Source organism: Zea mays, chromosome 7 (assembly GCF_902167145.1).
Source record: "Zea mays cultivar B73 chromosome 7, Zm-B73-REFERENCE-NAM-5.0, whole genome shotgun sequence".
Taxonomy (NCBI): Eukaryota; Viridiplantae; Streptophyta; class Magnoliopsida; order Poales; family Poaceae; genus Zea; species Zea mays.
In genome coordinates this window covers 28,944,268-28,969,195 of record NC_050102.1, presented here as the reverse complement: position 1 = coordinate 28,969,195, position 24,928 = coordinate 28,944,268, and the positions used below count along the sequence as shown (strand labels likewise).

General features: G+C 44.0%; 1 protein-coding gene across 3 annotated transcripts; it reads left to right on the top strand.

Moving 5' to 3' along the window:
- The first annotated feature begins 14,241 nt into the window (after positions 1-14,241).
- LOC103632188 (chromatin assembly factor 1 subunit FSM) lies at positions 14,242-23,742 on the top strand. 3 transcript variants are annotated; one of them, XM_020541190.3, is made up of 13 exons: positions 14,242-14,506; positions 15,134-15,653; positions 15,793-15,892; positions 18,330-18,462; positions 18,549-18,642; positions 19,993-20,348; positions 20,674-21,003; positions 21,159-21,240; positions 21,306-21,452; positions 21,945-22,343; positions 22,586-22,695; positions 22,778-22,823; positions 23,198-23,742. In XM_020541190.3, exons 2-13 carry the CDS (start codon positions 15,213-15,215, stop codon positions 23,213-23,215), a joined length of 2,256 nt encoding a protein of 751 aa, XP_020396779.1. In that variant the 5' UTR covers positions 14,242-14,506; positions 15,134-15,212; the 3' UTR covers positions 23,216-23,742. The 3 variants fall into 3 exon arrangements, with proteins under 3 accessions (XP_020396779.1, XP_020396778.1, XP_020396777.1); XM_020541189.2 differs by having other exon boundaries at positions 22,558-22,695; XM_020541188.2 differs by having other exon boundaries at positions 22,586-22,823.
- Positions 23,743-24,928: the final 1,186 nt, after the last annotated feature.

The following is a 24,928-nucleotide window of genomic DNA, read 5'->3' as shown; positions in this document are numbered from 1 at the left end:
CAGTGAAGGTCAGCCCGCCCGACTTGCACTTCATGCTGAGGCATGGAGAAATAAAAAGTCATGCAAAGAACTTGGAAGCGGAATAAAATTCTATAACCCAGCAACTTACCCAGACCGAGGCACGACCGCCAGTTTAGGCCCTCGGGCCCTTTGGCCCTGTTGCGGGCACCTAGAGCAGGGCAGCGACCTTCTCCTCCTCCACTGTCGCCTCCTCCTTGAGACACCAGTCCTGGAGCCTCTACAGAGCATCCAGTAGCAGCTGCAGCTGGGCTTGGTGCTCCCGCGGCGCGCCCCATCTCCAGTGTTCCCCGCCGCGAAGACGACACGCTGGGTGTACACCGGCAGCCGCTCGTCGTTGTTGTAGAGGTAGAACCAGTGGCCCTACCACCCCTTGTTCAACGAAGCGAGGGTGGCAGGGATGTAGAGCTGCACCCGATCCAAGCATAGCTGGAGCATGCGGCCACCAGCGCTCACCATGTAGTGCATCTTCTTCATGTCTGAGGAGAGGGAGAACGGCTCCGCCTGAAATAGATGAAGCCATAGGTCCCAATGGGGCTCGATCCCCAGATACCCCTCACAGACCATAGCAAAGATGGCTGCCTGCACAATGGAGATGGGGTTGAAGTTGTGGAGCTCCACACCGTAGTAATGTGGGAGAGCCTGCATGAAGCGGCTGGCGGGCACCCCACATAGCTCGCGGGCGGGGCTGGCTCCTGCTCATACCCCGGAGCGTACCACTCGGGCTGTGCCCCATAGGAGCGGGGGCGGAGCAGTCCGGTGTCCACCAAGGCCTGCAAATCCTCGTCAGTGATGGAGGAGATGGGCCATGGGTCACGCGCGGGAAGAACGCTAAGCTTCTCAGCCATTGCAACCGAGGAATAAGACGAAGGAGAGGGCGCAAGCACTTTTCTCACTTTCTGTGGCTAAGGCAAAGGCGGCTAGGGCTGGGAGGCAAGAGCAAGGTAAGGAACCGAGAGAATCCCCTCTTGGGCGAATATAAAGGGGCTGGGCAGACTCGCCGAGGGATGGGCCGAGCCTCCCCGAGTCGAATATGGGAGTAACACCCCGTCCACTCCCGAACCGATGGTACTTACTCCTGGTAGCTCTCTAGGATCATATATTGTCCCCACAGACCAACACAAGTCTTTTGCGTGTACTTTGTGCTCACTCATGCGCACCCGAGAAAACTTCCCGGTCGATCACCCATCCCAAATTGCTCCAAGCCAAGCACACTTAACTTGGAGGTTCTTTTGAGATAGGCTTCCAAAAAAGAAGATGCACCTTGTTGGTATGGATACTCTATTAATTCTATTAAGCCTTGGGTCAGGATATTACCATCACAGGGGCCAGGATATCATAATCCAACCCTCTTAGAAGACCAACGTCCTCATCGGTCAACCCCAATCTAGGAACCTCCCCTCTTAGCCACGTCTATGTGTCTAGTGTCGCCATATGCCATTGCCATGTGGCCGCACTCTAGGCCCACATGCGCCATATACCCAAACCCCTAACCCACACACGCCTGTGAAACTATGAGGGTTGGCTCTGATACCACTTGTAACATCATGTCCACTTCCGGATCGGTTGTACTTACTCCTGGCAGCTCTCTAGGATCATATATTGTCCCCACAGACCAACATGAGTCTTTTGTGCGCAGTTTGTCCTCACTCATGTGCACCTAAGAAAACTTCTCGTTCGGTCACCCATCCTAAATTGCTCCAAGCCAAGCACGCTTAACTTGGAGGTTCTTTCGAGATAGGCTTCCGAAAAAAGAAGACGCACTTTGTTGGTATGGATACTCTATTAATTCTATTAAGCCTAGGGCTAGGATATTACCATCCTGGGGGCCAGGGTATCACAGTGGGCTAGGTCTCTTCGAATTCCGTGTGCACGTGTGCCGTAACGATTGGCTCGCGGGCCGTAGCGTCCCATCGCATTAACTCTCGCCAGTGGGTCACATTTCCTGTCCGGCTGACGTAAGACAACGGCCACCGCTTTGCCTCCCTGGGTAAGCGCATCAAAAGGTGTGCCTCTCTCTCCCTTTTCTCCATTCCTCCATAGGTAGCAGGGAGAGGATTCCCCCTCAGACTTCCTTCCTCACGAAGGAAGAAGGGAGAGGCCATGTACTGTTCAGGGGTTCGAAGGATAAGCCCTCGGCAGGGTTTGGGAAACCGCCCTAGAGCACATGGGCTCCGAGCCCTTTACTGATCATGGGTTCGTAAGTTGGCCCCTTAGAAGGGTTGGACCACCACCCCAGAGCACAGAGTCAGGGATGACTATGGGTACGTTCGTACATGGCCAAGGCTCGGGCTACAATCCCGAGGTACCCTAAGACATATTCGAGACTCTCGGGAGCGATTCGTGATGGTATCCCATCGAAGGGAGGCATCGAGCCCTCGAACCCCATCAAACGAGTCTAGGACCAGGAGAATCACCCGCAAGTACTTTTGCGCGTCTCCGGGTCACAAGCCGACTCCTATCAAATGGGGCTCGAACCTCTGCTCGGATTACCCATTAACAGCTCACTGGAGGCATCATGCTCGTTGCCCACTGAGGGTAGCATGGTGCTTTCCCCCCTCTTCCTCCTTGCGGAAAGGCGACGAAGAGGCGCATCACCAAAAAGTCAAGACACCCCTCGATCGTTCTCTCGCCATGTGTAGAGGCTCGGGGTTGTTGCCCTTGCACCCAGCTGCGGCAAAATTGTTGGAAACTCCAGCAACCCGGCGTAGAAACTCGGGGGCTGCCTTCGCACTCAGGCCACGACTAGGCGATAGATGAAGCCAACGACATCTATAAAATGAAATATTAAGACCTCTAAGGAGTCAATCACTCCTTCAAGGCCTCGGTGGCTACACCCGATGGGTGCGTTCGCGCGCACCCATCAGAAACAAATCTTCCACTTCTTAGGGTTAAGCATCATACCCGCACGATGAACAGAAAAGCCTCCAAACAAGTATCAAAACACTTCCTTGGAAGGCTCAGGGGCTACTGTCGGGTATCATAATTAGGGGTACATAGATTACCCCCTAATACATGCTTAACCCCTAGACTACAATCAAGGCACATTACCCTAGGGCGAAGGATCATAAGTCGTGCTTCACCCAAGGCCCCTCTCAGGGGTCATCACAACCCCGCCTCACCCGAGCCTGCCCTCGGATAGGGTGTGTTCTTGGGAGAGAATCCACGTCCCAGACGAGGTCCCTTCCCCCCAGAACAGCAGTCTCCGCCTCGCCCGAGCCCGCCTCGGGTAAGAAAGACAAACCTAGGACAAGACTCAGCCGAAGTCCACAGGGGACAGGAGCATTCAATGTGCATACCTACTCCACGCAGGGGTTGCAGGTGAGCAGAAGCAACACGACTGTGGTCCTGTCAAGCTTCATCAAATATGATGATGTGTGCGACCATTGTTCCTATACGATGTCTGCCAACCCTTGATGGGACATACAATACATTAAGAGTACAGGCTGGCCCTCGGGTGCAAACTCTGCCTCGCCCGAAGTAGACTCCAGTCTCGGGGCAAACTCCGTCTCACCCTAGCCTGGCCTCAGCTACCTGCTCCCCGCGAATCCCGCAGGAGGCCACTCCTTCAATTGTGGCGCGCATGTCTACGAATCCTAGAACGGGCTCGACCGTGACCTCAGGCGAACTTCTGCCTCGCCCGAGCCTGGCTCTGACCTCGATATCCACAATGGAAAGGCGCCCAATGTCACATATACTACAGAGCTGATGTATTACTTAGGGGCTTTTCCCCATACTTAGTATTGTGTCAACCACTACGGCATGGGCAACCCCCTTGCCAGGGGGCCCGGGTACTGACTGAACCCTCGGCCCTAGACTCGGTTCTCAACAGAAATCAAGCGGGCACAAGTCAAACAGCAAGTACAGGAGCATACTCCAGGCCATACCATCTACAGGGGCACAACAACATGTCCTCATCATACGCGACCAACTCCAGTGCTCCAGACAACCCTCCTTGAGGCTATAAATAGGACGCCCTATGGCTTCAGGGAGGCAGGCGAACACTTCACGGTTTTCTCCTCTACCACGATATTGGTACTAGCCTCAATCAACCCCAGGAACTTAGGATCCTTCCCTCTCCCACTCGGATTGTATTCCCTACTGCAAGCACTTACGTGCAAGTAATATAAGTCTCATCCTCCCTCTGCTAGAAGTAGGACCTTCTCTTGTCTAAACTAGAATAAAGACTTGTGTCATCTTGCATCACCCATCTAGGTTAGGGGCACGCATCATTATTTCACTGGTTGGTTAGGCCCTCGGGTCCAGACACCGACAACCACAACGTGGAATAGACAAGCATTTTAGCCTTGACCGAATCACAGGAAAAATCATCGTGTCTTATGTGCTTATCTCTTTGTGATTTTCTTCCTCTTACTCTCCAAATTCACTTGTGATATTGCTCTTAGTCTATTTTATATTTTGGAAGAGCAATCAAGTGAAGCGGACTTTATCTCTCCTTCTCATCTCAAAATTGGTTTAGTTTTAGGCTAACTCTAATTTTAGAACAAGTTTGTGTTTGAGCTATATTTTTACATGATCACTTATTCACCCTCTCTAGGTGCTCTCAGTATACCACTATATAATTGAAAGGGAAATGTGCCCTTGGGCCATTTCTAAGTATTTTGGTGATTGTGTGCCAACACAAGTGGACTAATGTTAATCTATGCAAAGTGATGGATAAAGTGCAAATCAAGTAAAAAGGTATGTTTCTAAGACTTAGTACATTATTTTGGAGACTAATGTATTGTGTCTAAGTGCTGGAAACAGGAGAAATCAAGTAGGAAAAGAGATGGCTTTGTTCAGCCAAAGACAGCTCGGTCTGGGTGCACCGGACTGTCCGGTGGTGCACCGGACAGTGTCCGGTGCGCCAGGCCGGCGACTGTCAACTGGCTGCTCTCGGGAAGCAATTAACGGCGTACGGCTATAAATCACCGGACTGTCCGGTGGTGCACCAGACTGTCCGGTGAGTCAACAGTCGGTCAGGCCAACGGTCGGCCGCATAATCCGCATGCGACGCGTGGCAAGAGCCAACGGTCAGAAGGGGCACCAAACTGTCTGGTGGTGCACCAGATGTCCGGTGAGTCAACAGTCGGCCGGGCCAACGGTCGGCTGCATAATCCGCATGCGACGCGTGGCAAGAGCCAACGGTGTGCACCGGACAGTGTCCGGTGCGCCAACGGCTCCAAAGCGTCAACGGTCGGCTTCGCCAAAGAAGGAAAGAAATCAGCACCGGACAGTGTCCGGTGGTGCACCGGACTGTCCGGTGCGCCAGGCGACAGAAGGCAAGAATTGCCTTCTTGAAATGCTCTCAACGGCTCCTAGCTGCCTTAGGGCTATAAAAGGGACCCCTAGGCGCATGGAGGAGTACACCAAGTATTCCTTGAGCATTGTTGATCACTCACATTTCATTCTTGCGCACTTGTTCGACATTCTTAGTGATTTGAGCTCCGTTCTAGTGAGAACCTCGAGATATTGTCTTGAGCTCAAATCTTGGTCTTGTATGTGCGTATTTGCTGTGGATTTGAGTGTGTTGCTTCTCTCCTCTACTCTTGTGCTTCATATTGATACTTATTGTAAGGGCGAGAGACTCCAAGTTGTGGAGATTCCTCGCAAACGGGAAAAGAGCAAAGTAAAGAAGAACACCGTGGTATTCAAGTTGATCTTTGGATCACTTGAGAGGAGTTGAGTGCAACTCTCGTCCGTTGGGACGCCACAATGTGGAGTAGGCAAGTTTTGTACTTGGCCGAACCACGGGATAAATCCTCGTGTCTCTTGTGCTTGTCCTTATTGTGTCTATTGTGCTTCACAAGAGTTCTCCTCTCTACTCACTTGATTTCATTATACTAACTCTTAATCAAGTTTGTGGTGTTAAGTTTTAAGTTTTACAGGATCACCTATTCACCCCCCCCCCCCCTCTAGGTGCTCTCAATTGGTATAAGAGATGGATCCTAGGGGCAAGGGGATGGTGGTCAATGATAAGGAGAAGGAGTCCTTCGTCAATGATCCAAAAGATGACAAGCCTACTGACTCGGGCTCAAGCCACAAAAGAAAAGACGGGAAGAAGAAGAAAACAAGGCGCATCAAGGAGATCGTCTACTACGACGACAGCGATGAGTCCTCTTCTTCCCAAAAGGACGACGACAACTACGAGAAAAAGAAAATAGTCAATTCAAACTTCTCTTTTGATTATTCTCGTATTCCGCAAAATACAAATGCTCATTTACTCTCCATTCCACTTGGTAAACCTCCTCACTTTGATGGAGAGGACTACGGATTTTGGAGTCACAAAATGTGTAGTCACTTGTTCTCTCTCCATCCAAGCATATGGGAGATAGTAGAGAGTGGAATGCAATTTGATAGTACTGATAGTCCCACATTCATCAATGAGCAAATTCACAAAAATGCACAAGCTACTACTGTTCTTCTAGCATCTTTGTGCAGGGATGAATACCATAAGGTGAGCGGCTTGGATAACGCCAAGAAGATTTGGGACACCCTCAAGATCTCTCATGAGGGAAATGACGTCACCATGCTCACCAAGATGGAGTTATTGGAGGGCGAACTTGGGAGATTCGCAATGATCAGGGGCGAGGAGCCAACCCAAACATACAACCGGCTCAAGACCCTCGTCAACAAAATAAGGAGCTATGGAAGCACGCGATGGACGGACCACGACGTCATCCGCCTAATGCTAAGGTCTTTTACTATCCTTGATCCACATCTTGTGAACAATATTCGTGAGAATCCTAGGTACACCAAAATGACGCCCGAGGAGATACTTGGAAAGTTCGTAAGCGGGCGGATGATGATCAAGGAGGCTAGATACGTTGATGATGCGTTGAATGGCCCAATCCATGAGCCTCAAACCGTAGCTCTCAAAGCAACGAGGAGCAAGGAGGCGCTACCTATCAAGGTGGCACAAGTCGAGGCGGCGGGGCTCAATGAAGAAGAGATGGCCCTCATCATCAAGCGTTTCAAGACGGCGCTAAGGGGTCGCAAGGAGCATCCCAACAAGACCAAGACAAAGGGGAAGTGCTCATGCTTCAAATGTGGTAAGATTGGTCATTTTATCGCTAATTGTCCCGATAATGATAGTGACCAGGAACAAGGGAACAAGAGGGAAAAGAAGAAGGCTTACAAGAAAGCTAAAGGAGAGGCACACCTTGGAAAGGAGTGGGACTCGGATTGTTCGTCGTCCGACTCCGACAACGAAGGACTCGCCGCCACCGCCTTTAACAAAGCGTCCCTCTTCCCCAATGAGCATCACACCTGCCTCATGGCAAAAGAGAAGAAGGTAAACTCTCGAAAATCCACTTATGCTTCTTCTAGTGAGGATGAGTCTAGTGATGATGATGAAATAGACTATGCTAGTTTATTCAAGGGCCTAGATAGAACTAAGATTGATAAAATAAATGAATTGATTGATGCTTTGAATGATAAGAATAGATTGTTAGAAAAGCAATAGGATCTCTTATATGATGAGCATGATAAATTTGTAGAGGCACAAAACTCCCTTGCGTTAGAAATTAAAAGAAATGAAATGCTCTCTTGTGAATCGTCTACATGCCATGACTCTATTTCTAGCTTAAAGAGCATAAATGATGATTTGAATGCTAAGTTAGAAATAGCCAATAAATCAACATCTTGTGTAGAACATGTTGCAATTTGCAATAGGTGTAAAGACTTTAATATTGATGCTTGTAGTGAACACCTAGTTTCAATTTCTAAATTGAATGATGAAGTGGCTAGTCTTAATGCCCAACTTAAGACTAGCAAAAATGATTTTGATAAACTAAAATTTGCAAGGGATGCCTGGTTGGTAGACACCCCTCAATTAAGGATGGTCTTGGCTTCAAGAGGGAAGTCAAGAACTTAACAAGCCATAAGGCTTCCATCTCCATCAAGGAGAAAGGGAAGGCCCCTATGGCAAATAGTATTCAAAAGAACCATGCTTTCTTATACCATGATAGGAGATATTCTAGGAATGTTCATCATGATAGGAGTTGCAATGATGTTGTTTCACATGCTTATGATTCAAATGCAATGTTTGCTTCTAGTTCTTCTATGCATCATAGAAATTTGGCTAGGAAAAATGCTATGCCTAGAAGAAATATTGTTCATGTTCCTAGGAAAGTAATGAATGAACCTTCTACAATTTATCATGCTTTAAATGCTTCCTTTGCTATTTGTAGAAAGGATAAGAAGGTGGTTGCTAGAAAATTAGGGGCAAAATGCAAAGGAGATAAAACTTGCATTTGGGTCCCTAAGGCTATTTGTACTAACCTTGTAGGACCCAACAAGAGTTGGGTACCTAAGACCCAAGCCTAAATTTGCCTTGCAGGTTTATGCATCCGAGGGCTCAAGCTGGATTATCGACAGCGGATGCACAAACCACATGACGGGGGAAAAGAGGATGTTCTCTTCCTACGTCAAGAACAAGGATCCCCAAGATTCAATCATCTTCGGTGATGGGAACCAAGGCAAGGTGAAAGGGTTAGGAAAAATTGCTATTTCATTCGAGCATTCTATTTCTAATGTGTTCTTAGTTGAGTCGCTTGGATATAACTTGTTGTCTGTGAGTCAACTTTGTAATATGGGATATAACTGTTTATTCACAAATGTAGATGTGTCGGTCTTTAGAAGAAGTGATGGTTCATTAGCTTTTAAGGGTGTACTAGACGGCAAACTTTATTTAGTTGATTTTGCAAAAGAGGAGGCCGGTCTAGATGCATGCTTAATTGCTAAGACTAGCATGGGCTGGCTATGGCATCGCCGTTTAGCTCATGTAGGGATGAAGAACCTTCACAAGCTTCTAAAGGGAGAACACGTAATAGGACTAACAAATGTTACTTTCGAAAAAGATAGACCTTGTGCAGCTTGTCAAGCAGGTAAACAGGTGGGAAGCTCTCATCATGCCAAAAATGTGATGACAACATCAAGACCCCTGGAGTTACTTCATATGGACCTCTTCGGACCCGTCGCCTATCTAAGCATAGGAGGAAGTAAGTATGGTCTTGTTATAGTTGATGATTTTCCCGCTTCACTTGGGTATTCTTTTTGCAGGATAAATCTGAAACCCAAGGGACCCTCAAGCGCTTCCTAAGGAGAGCCCAAAACGAGTTTGAGCTCAAAGTGAAGAAGATAAGGAGCGACAATGGGTCCGAGTTCAAGAACCTTCAAGTGGAGGAGTATCTTGAGGAGGAAGGAATCAAGCACGAATTCTCCGCTCCCTACACACCACAACAAAATGGTGTGGTAGAGAGGAAGAACAGGACGCTACTAGACATGGCGAGGACAATGCTTGGTGAATTCAAGACGCCCGAACGGTTTTGGACGGAAGCCGTGAGCACGGCTTGCCACGCCATAAATCGGGTCTACCTTCATCGCCTCCTCAAGAAGACTTCGTATGAGCTTCTAACCGGTAACAAACCCAATGTTTCGTACTTTCGTGTATTTGGGAGCAAATGTTATATTCTAGTAAAGAAAGGTAGAAGTTCTAAGTTTGCTCCCAAAGCTGTAGAAGGGTTTTTGTTAGGTTATTACTCAAATACAAAGGCGTATAGGGTCTTCAACAAATCATCGGGTTTGGTTGAAGTCTCTAGCGACGTTGTATTTGATAAGACTAATGGCTCTCCAAGAGAGCAAGTTGTTGATCTTGATGATGTAGATGAAGAAGACGCTCCAACGGCCGCAATGCGCACCATGGCGATTGGAGATGTGAGGCCACTGGAACAAAAGAAGCAAGATCAACCTTCTTCCTCAACAATGGTGCATCCCCCAACTCAAGAAGATGAACAGGTTCATCAAGAAGAGGCGTGTGATCAAGGGGGAGCACAAGATGTTCATGTGATAGAGGAAGAAGCGCAACCAGCACCTCCAACCCAAGTTCGAGCGACGATTCAAAGGAATCATCCCGTCGACCAAATATTGGGTGACATAAGCAAGGGAGTAACTACTCGTTCTAGATTAGTTAATTTTTGTGAGCATTATTCCTTTGTCTCTTCTATTGAGCCTTTCAGGGTAGAAGAGGCCTTGCTAGATCCGGACTGGGTGTTGGCCATGCAAGAGGAGCTCAACAACTTCAAGAGAAATGAAGTTTGGACACTGGTGCCTCGTCCCAAGCAAAACGTTGTGGGAACCAAGTGGGTGTTCCACAACAAACAAGACGAGCACGGAGTGGTGACAAGGAACAAGGCACGACTTGTGGCAAAAGGTTATGCCCAAGTCGCAGGTTTGGACTTTGAGGAGACTTTTGCTCCTGTGGCTAGGCTAGAGTCAATTCGAATATTGTTAGCCTATGCTACTCACCATTCGTTCAGGTTGTTCCAAATGGATGTGAAGAGCGCTTTCCTCAACGGGCCAATCAAGGAGGAGGTGTACGTGGAGCAACCCCTTGGCTTCGAGGATGAACGGTACCCTGACCACGTGTGTAAGCTCTCTAAGGCGCTCTATGGACTTAAGCAAGCCCCAAGAGCATGGTATGAATGCCTTAGAGACTTTTTAATTGCTAATGCTTTCAAGGTTGGGAAAGCCGATCCAACTCTCTTTACTAAGACTTGTGATGGTGATCTTTTTGTGTGCCAAATTTATGTCGATGACATAATATTTGGTTCTACTAACCAAAAATCTTGTGAAGAATTTAGCAGGGTGATGACTCAAAAGTTTGAGATGTCGATGATGGGCGAGTTAAGCTATTTCCTTGGGTTCCAAGTGAAGCAACTCAAGGACGGCACCTTCATCTCCCAAACGAAGTACACACAAGACTTGATCAAGCGGTTTGGGATGAAGGACGCCAAGCCCGCAAAGACTCCAATGGGAACAGACGGACACACTGACCTCAACAAAGGAGGTAAGTCCGTTGATCAAAAGGCATACCGGTCTATGATAGTGTCTTTACTTTATTTATGTGCTAGTAGACCGGATATTATGCTTAGCGTATGCATGTGTGCTAGATTTCAATCTGATCCAAGGGAGTGTCACTTAGTGGCCGTGAAGCGAATTCTTAGATATTTAGTCGCTACGCCTTGCTTCGGGATCTGGTATCCAAAGGGGTCTACCTTTGACTTAATTGGATATTCAGACTCCGACTATGCTGGATGTAAGGTCGATAGGAAGAGTACATCGGGGACGTGCCAATTCTTAGGAAGGTCCCTGGTGTCGTGGAGTTCTAAGAAACAAACCTCCGTTGCCCTATCCACCGCTGAGGCCGAGTATGTTGCCGCAGGACAGTGTTGCGCGCAACTACTTTGGATGAGGCAAACCCTCAGGGACTTTGGCTACAATCTGAGCAAAGTCCCACTCCTATGTGATAATGAGAGTGCTATCCGCATGGCGGAAAATCCTGTTGAACACAGCCGCACAAAGCACATTGACATTCAGCATCACTTTTTGAGAGACCAGCAGCAAAAGGGAGATATCGAAGTGTTTCATGTTAGCACTGAGAACCAGCTAGCCGATATCTTTACCAAGCCTCTAGATGAGTCGACCTTTTGCAAGCTGCGTAGTGAGCTAAATGTCTTAGATTCGCGGAACCTGGATTGATTTATAGCATACATATGTTTTATGCCTTGATCATGTTCCTTAATGAATTTTGTTGTTTATTTATGGTGCTCAAGTTGTACAAGCACTCCCCGGACCTCACAAGTCCATTTGCAAGTAATGCACATATTTAGGGGGAGATGTGCTACAACTTGACCCTTTGAGACTAACTGTGTGCTTGAGTTTGCTTAATTTAGTCTCAAAGGAGATTTGAAAGGGAAAAGGTGGACTTGGACCATGCAAGACTTCCACTGCACTCCGATGAAAGAGTAACTAATTCCAAGTTCATCTTTGTACTCTTATTGCCTTTTTACTCTTAGTTGAAGATTTTGGTGAGGCAATGGGGTTAAAGGGCCAAAATTGATCCCATTTTGGTGCTTGATTCCAAAGGGGGGGAAAATAAGGCCAAAGCAAGAAATGGATCAGCTACCACTTGAGAATTTTGAAAAAGGTAGAGTTAGAGTTTTCGTTTGTCAAAATACTCTTTGTTGTCTCTTATTGTCAAAAGTTAGTATCTTGTGGGGAGAATATTTGATTATGGGAAATAGGGGGAGTTTTTGAAATCTTTGAATCAATTTGTCTTTGAACAACTCTCTTTATGCCTCAACAAGTGTGTTTGACTTAGAGATAGGGAATTGAGTTTGATTTGCAAAAACAAAACCAAGTGGTGGCAAAGGATGATCCAAATATGCCAAATTTGAGACAAAACAAATTTGTGTTTTCATTTGTATTGATGTTGCACTTCCTTTTAGTTGCTTTTTATTGTGTTGGCATAAATCACCAAAAAGGGGGAGATTGAAAGGGAAATGTGCCCTTGGGCCATTTCTAAGTATTTTGGTGATTGTGTGCCAACACAAGTGGACTAATGTTAATCTATGCAAAGTGATGGATAAAGTGCAAATCAAGTAAAAAGGTATGTTTCTAAGACTTAGTACATTATTTTGGAGACTAATGTATTGTGTCTAAGTGCTGGAAACAGGAGAAATCAAGTAGGAAAAGAGATGGCTTTGTTCAGCCAAAGACAGCTCGGTCTGGGTGCACCGGACTGTCCGGTGGTGCACCGGACAGTGTCCGGTGCGCCAGGCCGGCGACTGTCAACTGGCTGCTCTCGGGAAGCAATTAACGGCGTACGGCTATAAATCACCGGACTGTCCGGTGGTGCACCGGACTGTCCGGTGAGTCAACAGTCGGCCGGGCCAACGGTCGGCCGCATAATCCGCATGCGACGCGTGGCAAGAGCCAACGGTCAGAAGGGGCACCGGACTGTCCGGTGCGCCAACGGCTCCAAAGCGTCAACGGTCGGCTTCGCCAAATAAGGAAAGAAATCCGCACCGGACAGTGTCCGGTGGTGCACCGGACTGTCCGGTGCGCCAGGCGACAGAAGGCAAGAATTGCCTTCTTGAAATGCTCTCAACGGCTCCTAGCTGCCTTAGGGCTATAAAAGGGACCCCTAGGCGCATGGAGGAGTACACCAAGCATTCCTTGAGCATTGTTGATCACTCACATTTCATTCTTGCGCACTTGTTCGACATTCTTAGTGATTTGAGCTCCGTTCTAGTGAGAACCTCGAGATATTGTCTTGAGCTCAAATCTTGGTCTTGTGTGTGCGTATTTGCTGTGGATTTGAGTGTGTTGCTTCTCTCCCCTACTCTTGTGCTTCATATTGATACTTATTGTAAGGGCGAGAGACTCCAAGTTGTGGATATTCCTCGCAAACGGGAAAAGAGCAAAGTAAAGAAAAACACTGTGGTATTCAAGTTGATCTTTGGATCACTTGAGAGGAGTTGAGTGCAACTCTCGTCCGTTGGGACGCCACAACGTGGAGTAGGCAAGTTTTGTACTTGGCCGAACCACGGGATAAATCCTCGTGTCTCTTGTGTTTGTCCTTATTGTGTCTGTTGTGCTTCACAAGAGTTCTACTCTCTACTCACTTGATTTCATTATACTAACTCTTAATCAAGTTTGTGGTGTTAAGTTTTAAGTTTTACAGGATCACATATTCACCCCCTCTAGGTGCTCTCAATAATCAATCAGTTTAAACTTTATAAAATCCCACCCAACAAATTGCACCCAGATTTAACAGACCATCAAAACCAACGGTTCAGATCATTGGCTAACCCCTTGTCCCTTACTCAGATCTGATGGTCAATATTACTTAGATCATCCCTCATCCCTCGTCACTCATCTCTCTCCCTTCCTCGCCGATCCCTCTCTCGTGCCGCTGCCATTGCCAACCCTCCCGCATGGTGCTGACCACTCCCCTACCTTCCCCCGCGATTCGAATGTCCCCTCCCTGCTCCCCATCCCTTCACTCGTGCCATTGTCGCCGGTCAGCACTTCACTCGCGTCATCATCACCGTCGACCCCTCTTTAAGATCGTAGTGATAACATAGGCTATATAATAGTATTTTAAAATAAAACATTGATTTAAGACACTGCTAAAGATGCTCTAACCGTGAACGTGGCCGGCAGAAATCCTATCACACGTAAATCCTTCGTGACCCAAACAACTCATTTTTCGCCCATGAACCATTTGTGTTGATGTAAGGCTATCTTCGACAGTTTACTTATTTTTATATCCAAATTTAAACTTCAACTTGCGAGCATAATTTATAGTGCAAAATAGAAAAAAAAAAGTATTTTGTGTGACCTGTGATAAACTGCTGCTGTGTTCCCTTCTCGTCTGGCGGGAAGACATCCCGACATGAGCCCGCTCCCCGCCCCGCTCTAGGACCATATCTGCACCGTCCGGTTCCTCGGCCACACGAATCTCCACGCGCCCGGGAAGAAAACATTGCCACCACCTCCGGCCGCTCCGCTCTTTCCTTTCAACCGGAGCGACGAGAGTCGAGAGACACGAGGTGCCGCAAGAGAAAGGGGAAATCGCAGTTATCATCGGGGAATCCGACCCCAAGCATCGAACTGCTTTCGTGCCGTCGGCTCGTTCCCGGTACGCGGTGGCTGATTTGCAGCGAGTTTTTGTGTTTTTTTGGGTGGGGGGGGGGGGGGGGGGGGGGGGGTGCGTTTGGTGCGTCGAACTGCTTGGATTGTGTCGGCTATTTCTTCTTTTGAGGAGTTTATTAATTCCATTTTTGGATGCTTGAATTGGAGAACCGAGCGGAGTTAGAGTCGCGTAACGGTTTCCCCGCGTTTCTTGGCCGCTGCAAGGTGATATGTCTTGGTACTGTAGTTCTGTGCTCGAATTTAAGCATTTTCGCGAAAACCCTTTTCAGAAAGTTCACCCCGTGGATCATGGGTCTCTTCTTCAATTGTTTTCTAAGAACAAGTATCAGTTGTTGGGTTTCTTGTCGGTAGTATTGGTATCACTTGTCAGTAGCCTGATATCTGAAAAAAGAATAGGTTTCATAATTGCTCTGGTGAAGCGAACTGAATTGTTAGTGCTGGTTTCATAGCGTAATTAGTGAATCGATCAGGGTCCCGATATGAATCTAGTAGGATTTGTTCAGCGTCAATAACTGTCCAGATGACGTAATTTTGCTGTCCTCTCATCTGTTCGGTGTCAAATCTTTGCTGGACGATAACTGGCCAGATGACATTTTTTTTTTGCCAAATGTAGGCATGTAGCTGCTACTTGTCAGCTTTCAAAGGTTTCTGCATCTGCATGACGCCTAATCTACATTGTTAAAGGTTTTCTGATGGATGGTGATAAGGTGAAGGAATCAGCTCCGGATTGTGCGTCCGGTGCAGCAGAGCCAACCAAGAAGCAGGATAAGAGGAAACGTGCCTATGCTGAATTTGATGTGGTGGACAAGAAATCTGTATCTGCTGAATGGCAGCAAGAAATGGATGCACTGTATAAATACTACAAGGAGGTTTCTGGTCATCAGCTGAACCCAGAGGAGCTTTCATGCACCACAAATGACTCTATTATAGCATGCTTGCTGGAGGAGAGCAGTCTTTCTTGTGCCAAGTTAACAGATGGAATCTACAAGAGGATGAAGCTGCAATATGGTGTCACTGAGTCTTCAGTGCGCACCTCAGTACTCAACATTGGTAGGAGATCTTCATATGGGATTTCTGCTATGGATGTCAATGGTCTGGAGGATGAGTCGGATTCAAGCCTTTGGTGTTGGGAGGTAATATATAAATCTAATACTTATTACTGTCCTGTGTCATTCGAGAAAAAAACTAATACGTATTGCTTTCTTTTCTGTCAATTTCTCCATTCTATGGTAATCCTAAAGTTTTCTTGATCTGTATATGCCTATGGGACAGACAGAAGATTTGGCATTATTACCCTTGCATCTACGTAGTAGTTTGAGCATTCGACGCACAGCTCGGAAATTAATCCATAAAAGGATTCTGGTTCTTTCGGGTATGATGATTTATCTTCCCCCAGTTTCTCTTTATAAGTATAAAGTTATATGGTGCCAATGTGTTTGTGTTCATAAAATATGATATTTGAACCATTTGATTTTTGATGAGTGCTTGGTAGTTATTTCAAAAAAATGAGTGCTTGGTAGTCCCTTGCATGATCTCAGTGAGTTAGATTATTACTGTTAGCAATATATGCCCATGATTATATTTTTACCATGCTTATCTGTATTTGGTTGAATCAACAAATTCCTCCTGTTACACTTGTCTCTTTTTAAAGATTTTATGTGCATTTTGGAAATGAGCATGTTTATTTGCATACAATTTTTCTTGTGCGTACCATTGATTTTATCATTGCAACAACACTATCTCTAGAACATAGTCCTGCTGTTATTGCATTTGTTATGGTTCGCCTTTTCTAGGTATAGTCTGCTTCTTGTATTTAGGTTATCTACAGTGCTTCCATATATACAGATTACTTAATATATATATTAGCACTTCCTACATATTATGGCATTACACAATATATCTACACTGCAGTTCTTTAGAAATATTTTCTTTTCTTATGTAACATTGAACCTTTGGTCTATTGAAAAGGGCATGTAATTGGCAATCATGTTGTTTTTGAATTATTGAATTATTGTGAACTATAACATGCAATGCATATTTAAACAGCATAATCTGATGTATCAATTAGGAAGCTATTTATTTAAGCTTCTTTTCACATAATTGAGATGCTAGTTTAGCTGCATTACCAATTACTTCAACATAAGATTGAAGTGGTTGCCGTAGATGAAATGAAAGGCCAGGAGCACTTGAGATGATATGAGTAGTTATAGATGGCCAATTGGCACTAACATGATGGGCCAGCCCAGGCACGACACAAAAAAGCACGACTCAAGCACGGCTCGGTCCGGCTAGCATAGTGTTAGTGCCTGTCACAGCACGGCTATAGTGTCGTGCCTGGGCCGCCATCTCGACCCGTAGGGTCAGCACGGGCACTGCACGATTATATTTTTGAATTTGAAATTACTAGCATACACACATATATATTATCAATTCTACACAAAGCACAAGTGTAGTTGAGTCCTCCATGTTAGGAGGGCACAGATAAGCCCTTTCTCAAAGCCGCCACGGTTTGAGCCCCCTCGCCGCACCCTTTTTTGTCGATTTTCAACCGATTTTCACTGCTCAGATGCAATAGCCCAATGTGCTAGCGGGTCGGCCCGACACGTTTAACAGACCGACGTGCCGTGCCTAGGCCACGGTTGCGGCCCATGGGCACGCCTAGCACGACCCAGTTAACTAGTCAGGTTAAATGGGCCGTGCCGAGGCGGGTTCGTGCCGGGCCGCCCGTTTGGCCTTCTATATGAGTAGTTGCCACTTGCCAATGCTACTGTATTATTGGGAACTGTAATACAGGTGATATCATACAAGGCGTTAGATTTTACTAGTTCCAAAACAAAGAAAGAAACGAACAAACAAACAAATGATTGAAGCTGCAAGGGATTTCTTGGCTACAGATTTTTCATGGAAATCATGGCAATAGTTGCTTGGGAAATTTGGAAACAGAGAAATGCTTCTATCTTCAGGAACTCAGTTCCCTCCTCTTGGCGGAGCTGCTTCAATGACACGTTGAAGCTTCAGATGTTTCGATTTAGCCCTGATCTTAAATTTTGAATCCCTTTATGGCTGATTTCTCTTTAGCTCCCTCCTCTTTCTCTTCTTCCTCTTTTGATTTCTTTTGCCTTTGTAAATTCTGTTTTCCGTAATCTTAATAAAATTTTGCTGTAGGGGCTTCCCCTACAGCCTTGCACCGTAAAAAAAGAAACAATATATTTGATATGGAAAACTAAATATGTAGTGGGTCCAGTGGTGGGTATGCATCAAGTCTGCCAGTATTATTCAACTAATTAGAGAAAGTCTGCATGTAGCAGAGGGGCACTTCCAAATTTTTAGTCTATAAATAATTGCTTCCAACTTATGATATAATCTGTTACTAGATCAGTTTTACTGGTTTCAATTATTTGACAAGGGGTTTGGCCAATATTTTTTTATGGTTACAAGTTTAAATGTATGTTCTCTTTTACCTTGCCATCCTTGTTTGTCCTGTTTCAGATGTATTGTTTCTGAGCATTTATCTCTTTGGAATGATAATGCACCATCATTTTGTATTATTTTATTTGCATCGCATCCCCTCCGGTCAAAATTAGATGGCATCTTGGACAGCATGATTTTGTATAAGAAGCACTATTTTGGAAGCTACTAATTGGTTCAGTCTTTTCTATTTTTGTACATTGACTTGTTGAGATAACTCCTCACCTGTCTAAGTTAATGCTCTTGACCTACAATAGTTCCACACTACCACATGAGTTTTGAGTATACACCACTGATGTGCAAAGGGATGCTGAATGTTTTCTCTGTATTTTATCTTACAGGCAAGCTGGCTACCAAAGATGCCAGTAATGCTTGTAGCAACCAGAACAGCCTTATGGAAAATGCTGGGGAAGCGCTAGATCTAGATGAGATTCGCTCTATCATTGAGTCAAAACACAAGAATGATGATGACATGTACTTATCTCACATCATCTACATATTTTAAAATTTTAAAACAACTCACTGGATCTTTCATTTACTTGTAAAACTAAAATGCACAGTAAAACGGAGGCACAAGATTTCCAAGCCATCAGGAAAGCCGTGAAGAAACAGCAAATGATGGTGGGGCATATTCAAACTGAGAAAAATAAGAAAGTAGGTTGTTTTCTTAATGCAGAAGTTATTTTTTCATTGTTTTATGTATTGTTGCAGCTAATGGCAAATCCCTTGGAAAAATCTACATGGGCTAAGATTTTTTCCATCGATGTTTTTTTCCCTAAAATAGCTTGTTGAAAATCAGGTGTCTACTCTGTGATATCCCCGAGATTTTGTATCGGATGTTTTTTATTCACTGCCTGGTGAATGGAAGTGATTTAAAATTTGATAGAGGTTATTTTGAGTTTGAGACTTGATAGGAAACTGGTTGGTTACTGCTAAAAATGCATTAAAACATGTTTGTTCTCTTATCTTCTTAGAAGAACTTATGTTTATGTTTCTTTGTCCTTTTGTATATGAGTCTTGGCTTTTTTATCTACTTGAAATTTCAAGGATAAAGTAGTTGAAGTATATCTTGTACTTTGGAAATTTTGCTCTCACAATCGCATTTAGTGGCCTTAGATGTTTATAATAAAATGTTGGAACTAATGAAACAATAAAGGGGAGTTTTGAAAGGTTTCAGATTGTTTGTTACAAGTTAAAATTGTAGATAATAGCTGGAAGATTAATATACCATTGGATTGGTGCTGTCCTTCTAACAAAAAAGTGCAATATCTATGGCATTGAGTTGGGCCGGTGACAAAATCTGGAACTGGGGCGTAGCAGGAGCCAAGGGCCATGCTGCGCTGGTTGAAGAGGTCGAGTTGGAATAATACTCTGTTTGTGTTGGTTGTTGTTCTAATGTCTGTCGGCGTGCACATGTGAGGTATTTGTTTTGCCTGTTTTGTGTTTTTTGTTCTATCCTTCTATTATGAAATGATGTGCAACTCTCCTGCGTTTTCGAGGAAATAAGTGGTAACTTTCCGATCACAAGCATGATGCATAGAGTAGATTCAGTACTGTACATGCAAGTACTGTTGTCCAATCAAGACCATAGCAGAGCTTGGATTGGTCATTGCAATAAAGGGCCAGTTGTGTGAGGGGTTGTTTATGTTTAAGACTTTGTGTTTGTTTTTTGTCCCTCTACTTTTTTCGAACGACGAAGCAAGGTTTCTTTCATTTATTAAGAAATAAAAAGATACGGACGTGTGTGGCTAGAGTCACCCCACCCAATCAGAACCCACACAAACTTAGTAGATAGCGAGATATGATACACAACTCCCCGCATGTGTTTTTTAAAAAATATTATTGGAAAGTATTCCCTGCAATGATATTGATGTTTCCTTATAAATGTAGTAATTGGAGCCAGGTTAGATGATAATTTCCTGTTTGGGAAGGTTGTAAGAAACCATAATATGTTGTGTAATCATGCCATGTCAGATATTCTAAATAACATCTATAACATTACAGGAACGGGAACTTAGGCATATCTATGAGAAAACTGAGAGAGAAGCAAAACGCATCGAGAGAGAAAATAAGCGGCTAAAGAAGCATCAGGAAGAAGAAGAGAGGGCAAAGAAAAAGAAGGAGAAGGAAGAGGCTGAGTTGAAAAGGAAGGCTTCGATTCAAAAGCAAGCAAACCTCATGGAACGTTTTTTTAAAAGAAAGGCGGATAGCAACATAGGAAGTTCAGATAGTCACCACATGGAGAGGACTACATGCTCAAAATCAACAGGAAACATTGAAGAACTTGCTGTTGCAGCTACGTCAGCAATGGATTGTACATTATGTAAAGAAAATCATTTGAGCATGGAGGAACTCCGGATGTAAGTTATAATATACTATGTCTACAACTATTTGAAGTAATATAAGCTACTGTACAATCAGATTGCTATTTGGATGTTAATCTTATGAAGCATCTTTTAATGTTTGAAGAACTACACCGGCTGTACTATCAATTTGTAGTCTTGTTGCTCAATCAATATGTGCATTTTTCCTTCTCCCTATGTTTTCATTCTATTCTAGTTCAAAGAAAAGTTAAAATGGCACTCATGACTAGAGAATTATGTATGATGTGTATAAATAGGGAGAACAAAGAGATCAATGAGGATCATTATAGATGAACGAGATTATTGTGACTTCACGATGCAGGATACATGTTGCAAAATGGAGGACACTCTTTCAACATAACAGATTGCGCCATTGGGGTGTTAGGAGAAGTCCTAAGATTCAGTTGTTTCTTGAGCTAAGGCTACAAAAGCCCTCTACGCCTATAGCTTCTGATAGTATGTCAACTCCAACAAAAGAACAGTCATCCCTAGAGAGCACAGGAAACCTTGATATCACCAAGCTTCTGGATGAACTTGAGATACCATCTCGTTCTCAGAATAGCACATCGTCTTCAGTTTTGCTTGTGAAGAAGCTTCTGCAGTTTGATAATAGCTCTAGGCCAGCATACTACGGTACCTGGAGAAAGAAGAGGTATTATTCTCCAGATATCATCACATATGGATTTTTTTTGTTTTCTTATATTTGATTAAAATTAAAATCTCTACTTAAAGAATATCTAGCATAGTTGAATTCAATCATCCATGTCATTCTTAACGACATCATTTTCATACAAGTAAATTCTATAGTTCTACAGTTAGCGCAAGGCAACCCTTTCAGAGGGATGAAGAACTCAATTATGATGTTGAGAGTGATGAAGAATGGGAAGAGGTACTTTCTCTTGCCTTGTTGCCTGCTGTGGAGATGTACTCTGATTATATATAGTCTTGATGCAGGTGGATCCTGGTGATCCTGGTGAAAGACTCTCTGATTATGAGGAAGATGATGAGAAAACCATGAATGAACATGATGCCATGATTGATGCAGAAAAGGAAACTGAGAACAGTTTCATAGTGCCTAATGACTATCTTTCAGATGATGAGGTTATACCATAATATGTATTCCTAATATCAACCCCTGAATATGAAAAATGAAAAGAAAATTTAAGTGACAAGTCAATGCAATTGCTGCAGATCATTTAAAGCATGGGTTATTACTTTTAATACTGAATTTTATTTTTCCATGTATACAAGGATCCTCTTAATGTGTTGTAGGTAGGGGTGGTAATGGGATGTAGATTTTACACTACAAACTTTAAGGATTGAATCGGATTAGGATCGGCCCCTATTCCTATTCATTTTTTAACTAATTTTTTTTTAGGGCCCTAACTTTTTGTGAAGGGGCATTTGGATCGTGATCCATTACCAGTTTACCACCCCTAGTTGTAGGATGTTCTTCAGAACAGTTTTAATCTGGCCAATGCTAACTACTGATTGCACCTCAATAAATCTTTGATGAAATCACCTCAAGTCATGTTGCTCTTGATTCCTTCATGGCATGATTGGTTCTGCAGAACCTTCTTTTATTTTATGTAGGGCATGCAATGTGAGTCTGTATGTGTCAGATTTGATGGAATCAGTAGCCTGCTGAGCATCCCTGGGGTTACAGTTGAGGAACTTAATGCTCTACTGCAAAGGCAGAAAGCTCTTCATATCATCACGGAGCATGCTCTCAAAATAGACAGACCTCTAGTCATATGTAACCTGGATCATAGGAAACTTGGCCTGCTGAATGCTGAAGGTATCACTGGAATGCTGAAGATGGAGAAAATCTGTTTGCAAGCTCTTTGTATGAAGAAATACCCTGGCAGCCCCATCATTGATGTGCCTGTGGTTAATACGACCATTGAGGATGGATTTTGCCGATCAAACAAAAAGAGCCCTAGAACACCCGTATCATCCAAAGCCATTTCAGAATCAGACATGCCTGAATTTGTAAGTTGCTAGGAAACATTTAGATGGCATTCTTCTCTGAAGTGAAATGAAAGATTTAGGGTATGTTTGGTGTGACGCCTAGGCCGCCACACCGTGCCACACTTTTCAAACCGCAGGTGTGGCGGACGATTTGGCCGCCGCGGGTTAGTCGCGGTGTGGCGGCGTAGGCGCCACATCAAACATGCCCTTAGTATTCAGTCTTGATATTCTGCAGGCCAAACTTGTTGCATCATGCCCTCAAGGGAGAGTCAAACTGGTGGAGTTGTTACATGAGACATTTCCATATGTCTCCAAGGCACGACTTAAGAACAAAGTTGGGGAGATTGCTGAGTTTACCAAAAACCGGTGGCAGGTCTTCTGCATTTTACACTAATTCTCCCTGGACAGCCATTGCTATATTTTGTCCATGCCAAATAAGGTATCATTTTGGGCAGGTTAAGCAGGATATCTTGGATCGGTACAATTTATCTCTTTCTCCAGGTACTCTTTAGTCATGTTTTACTTTTGTCAGTAGATTTTGTAAAATCTCTTAAATTTGAAAGATTATAAGGATATATATTTAGAAGAAATCAGTGGTCAAAGATATACAATGAAGACCATGCAAAGGGGTCAAATCTTTTTTGATCGGAGGTAGTAAACTAGTAGTAGTATCTCATGCACTAGCTACCCATCATGATATTTGAATCAAACTTTGCGACGCAAATATGTATCAGAATATATGAACCATGCTTGTTAATGGATAAAGTGTTCGATAACCTCATTGTACCCCTACCAAAATTGGTCCTTTTTAATGCATGCCTGATACATTTTGTGCTTCCTATGGTGATACAATTTTTTTGTGTTTTCTGTAACAGATAAAGGTGAAGGCCTGAAATGTGCAGCATCGTGCTGCTCCCAGCAGTGCCAGCCACCCAATGAGTCAGGTAATACAGGCGAATCTTCTTCTCCCCAGTGCTCCCTGAAATCCGAAATGGTCAGGCAACAACTCGGCGCACAAGGGTCATCACATGGCAGCGCACGGCACCCGAGCACCAAGATGGCAGGCGGGCAGTAAGACTTGTAGCACTGCGCATGTACATTTGCCTGTTAGGTTATAAAATGTACTATAGTATAGTAATGTAGTTTCAGTATGTAGAAGCCTAGAAACCAGCAAGCAGCAGGGGCCGAAGCCTGTTTTTGTGTAGCTCAGGCAGTTTGTGATGAATGGTTCCCCCCTGCCTCCCATGTAAATTCACACTGCTTCCTGGTGTTGTTACACACCTCATATGCGTTTATGTGCTTGTATAGCAGTGCACTGTGCACGAGGTGTTCGCGCTACTGCAGTCATCTAAAACCTTCGTAGATATTATTGCTGTCACTTCCAGAATACTAATTTGGGCCTAACTCTTAGAGAGCAATCTATGGTCTTAGAGTTTACTTCCTCCGTTCTTTTTTATTTGTCACGATTTAGTTTCTCCGTTCTTTTTTATTTGTCATGATTTAGTGTAAAAATAAACTAACCTCTATTTTTTTATTTGTCATGATTTAGTGTAAAAATAAATAAATTAACAGACGACAAATATTTAAAAATGGAAGTAGTATATACCCTTAGCTAGTTCACCATTTTTATCCCCTTGTTTTCCTTTCCCTTGTTGCACCTTTCACGCGGCGTGGAGGCTATGCCGGGAGGAGGGGATGAATGCGGCAGCGAAGACATTAAGGGGAGGACATATGAGGGTTGAGTTGCACCTAGACGATTGCCTATTGCGGAGTCAGGACATATGAGGCCAACAACGACAACCGCTTTTCCTATATACTTCCCATATTTATAGTCTCTCCCTGTATAAGGTAGGGAAGCGATATGCTCCTATATTTAAATTATAGTGTTTTTTGTGATATTAATCGGGTTTAAAGTTCGTAACATAATAATAATATATATTATGATATTATAAATATTATATGATTTTTAAATTTCAAAAATGATAAAATAAATATTAAATAACTAAGTTATAATATATCTATACTATATTCAAAGCATCAGTTTCAACGGTCGTCCCACGTCATCTTTTTATAAATAACCCCTCAGCTATTTCAAATTAATCCGCTGCACGCCTAACGATGTAGAAGGTTGGGTTCGAACCCATGTCCTGATGGAAAAAGGGTGGAAGATCGTTTCTAAGACCACATTGGCGCAATGGACTCCATGGTGTTTGAGGTTGCTGAATTGGATGGAGCAACAATAATTTGTCACACTAACAGTAAAATGAAAGGTTATTTGTTGGTTTTAAACGTTAGTAATTGCTACAAAGTAGCATAATTTATATAGATCGCATCCAGTTTTTATTGATGCCTGACTTTAGCAATCACTTCATATTTTGATCTATCTTTTTTATAAGTTTGAGTTCATGTGACTTATTTTAGAAACTTGAGCTCACAAACTTTCTCCTATTTGGTCACTATATGGTGGAATTATGTCATTTTATGATCTCTGTTCGTTCAGTCAGTCGTTGGAAACTCTCTTCTAATCGCTCACTTCATTGGTTGTGTTGTACTAAGACATATTACATGGAGTAAACAATAACATCAGTTAGCCAAATCAAAAAAAA

Bases quoted from the DNA above. Each gene is read 5' to 3' on its own strand.
- LOC103632188 (XM_020541188.2), top strand. From the start codon at position 15,213: ATGGATGGTGATAAGGTGAAGGAATCAGCTCCGGATTGTGCGTCCGGT. The intron at 15,654-15,792 runs GTAATATATAAA...CCTATGGGACAG, and splicing joins CAAGCCTTTGGTGTTGGGAG to ACAGAAGATTTGGCATTATT. The intron at 18,643-19,992 runs GTAGGTTGTTTT...ATAACATTACAG, and splicing joins AAACTGAGAAAAATAAGAAA to GAACGGGAACTTAGGCATAT.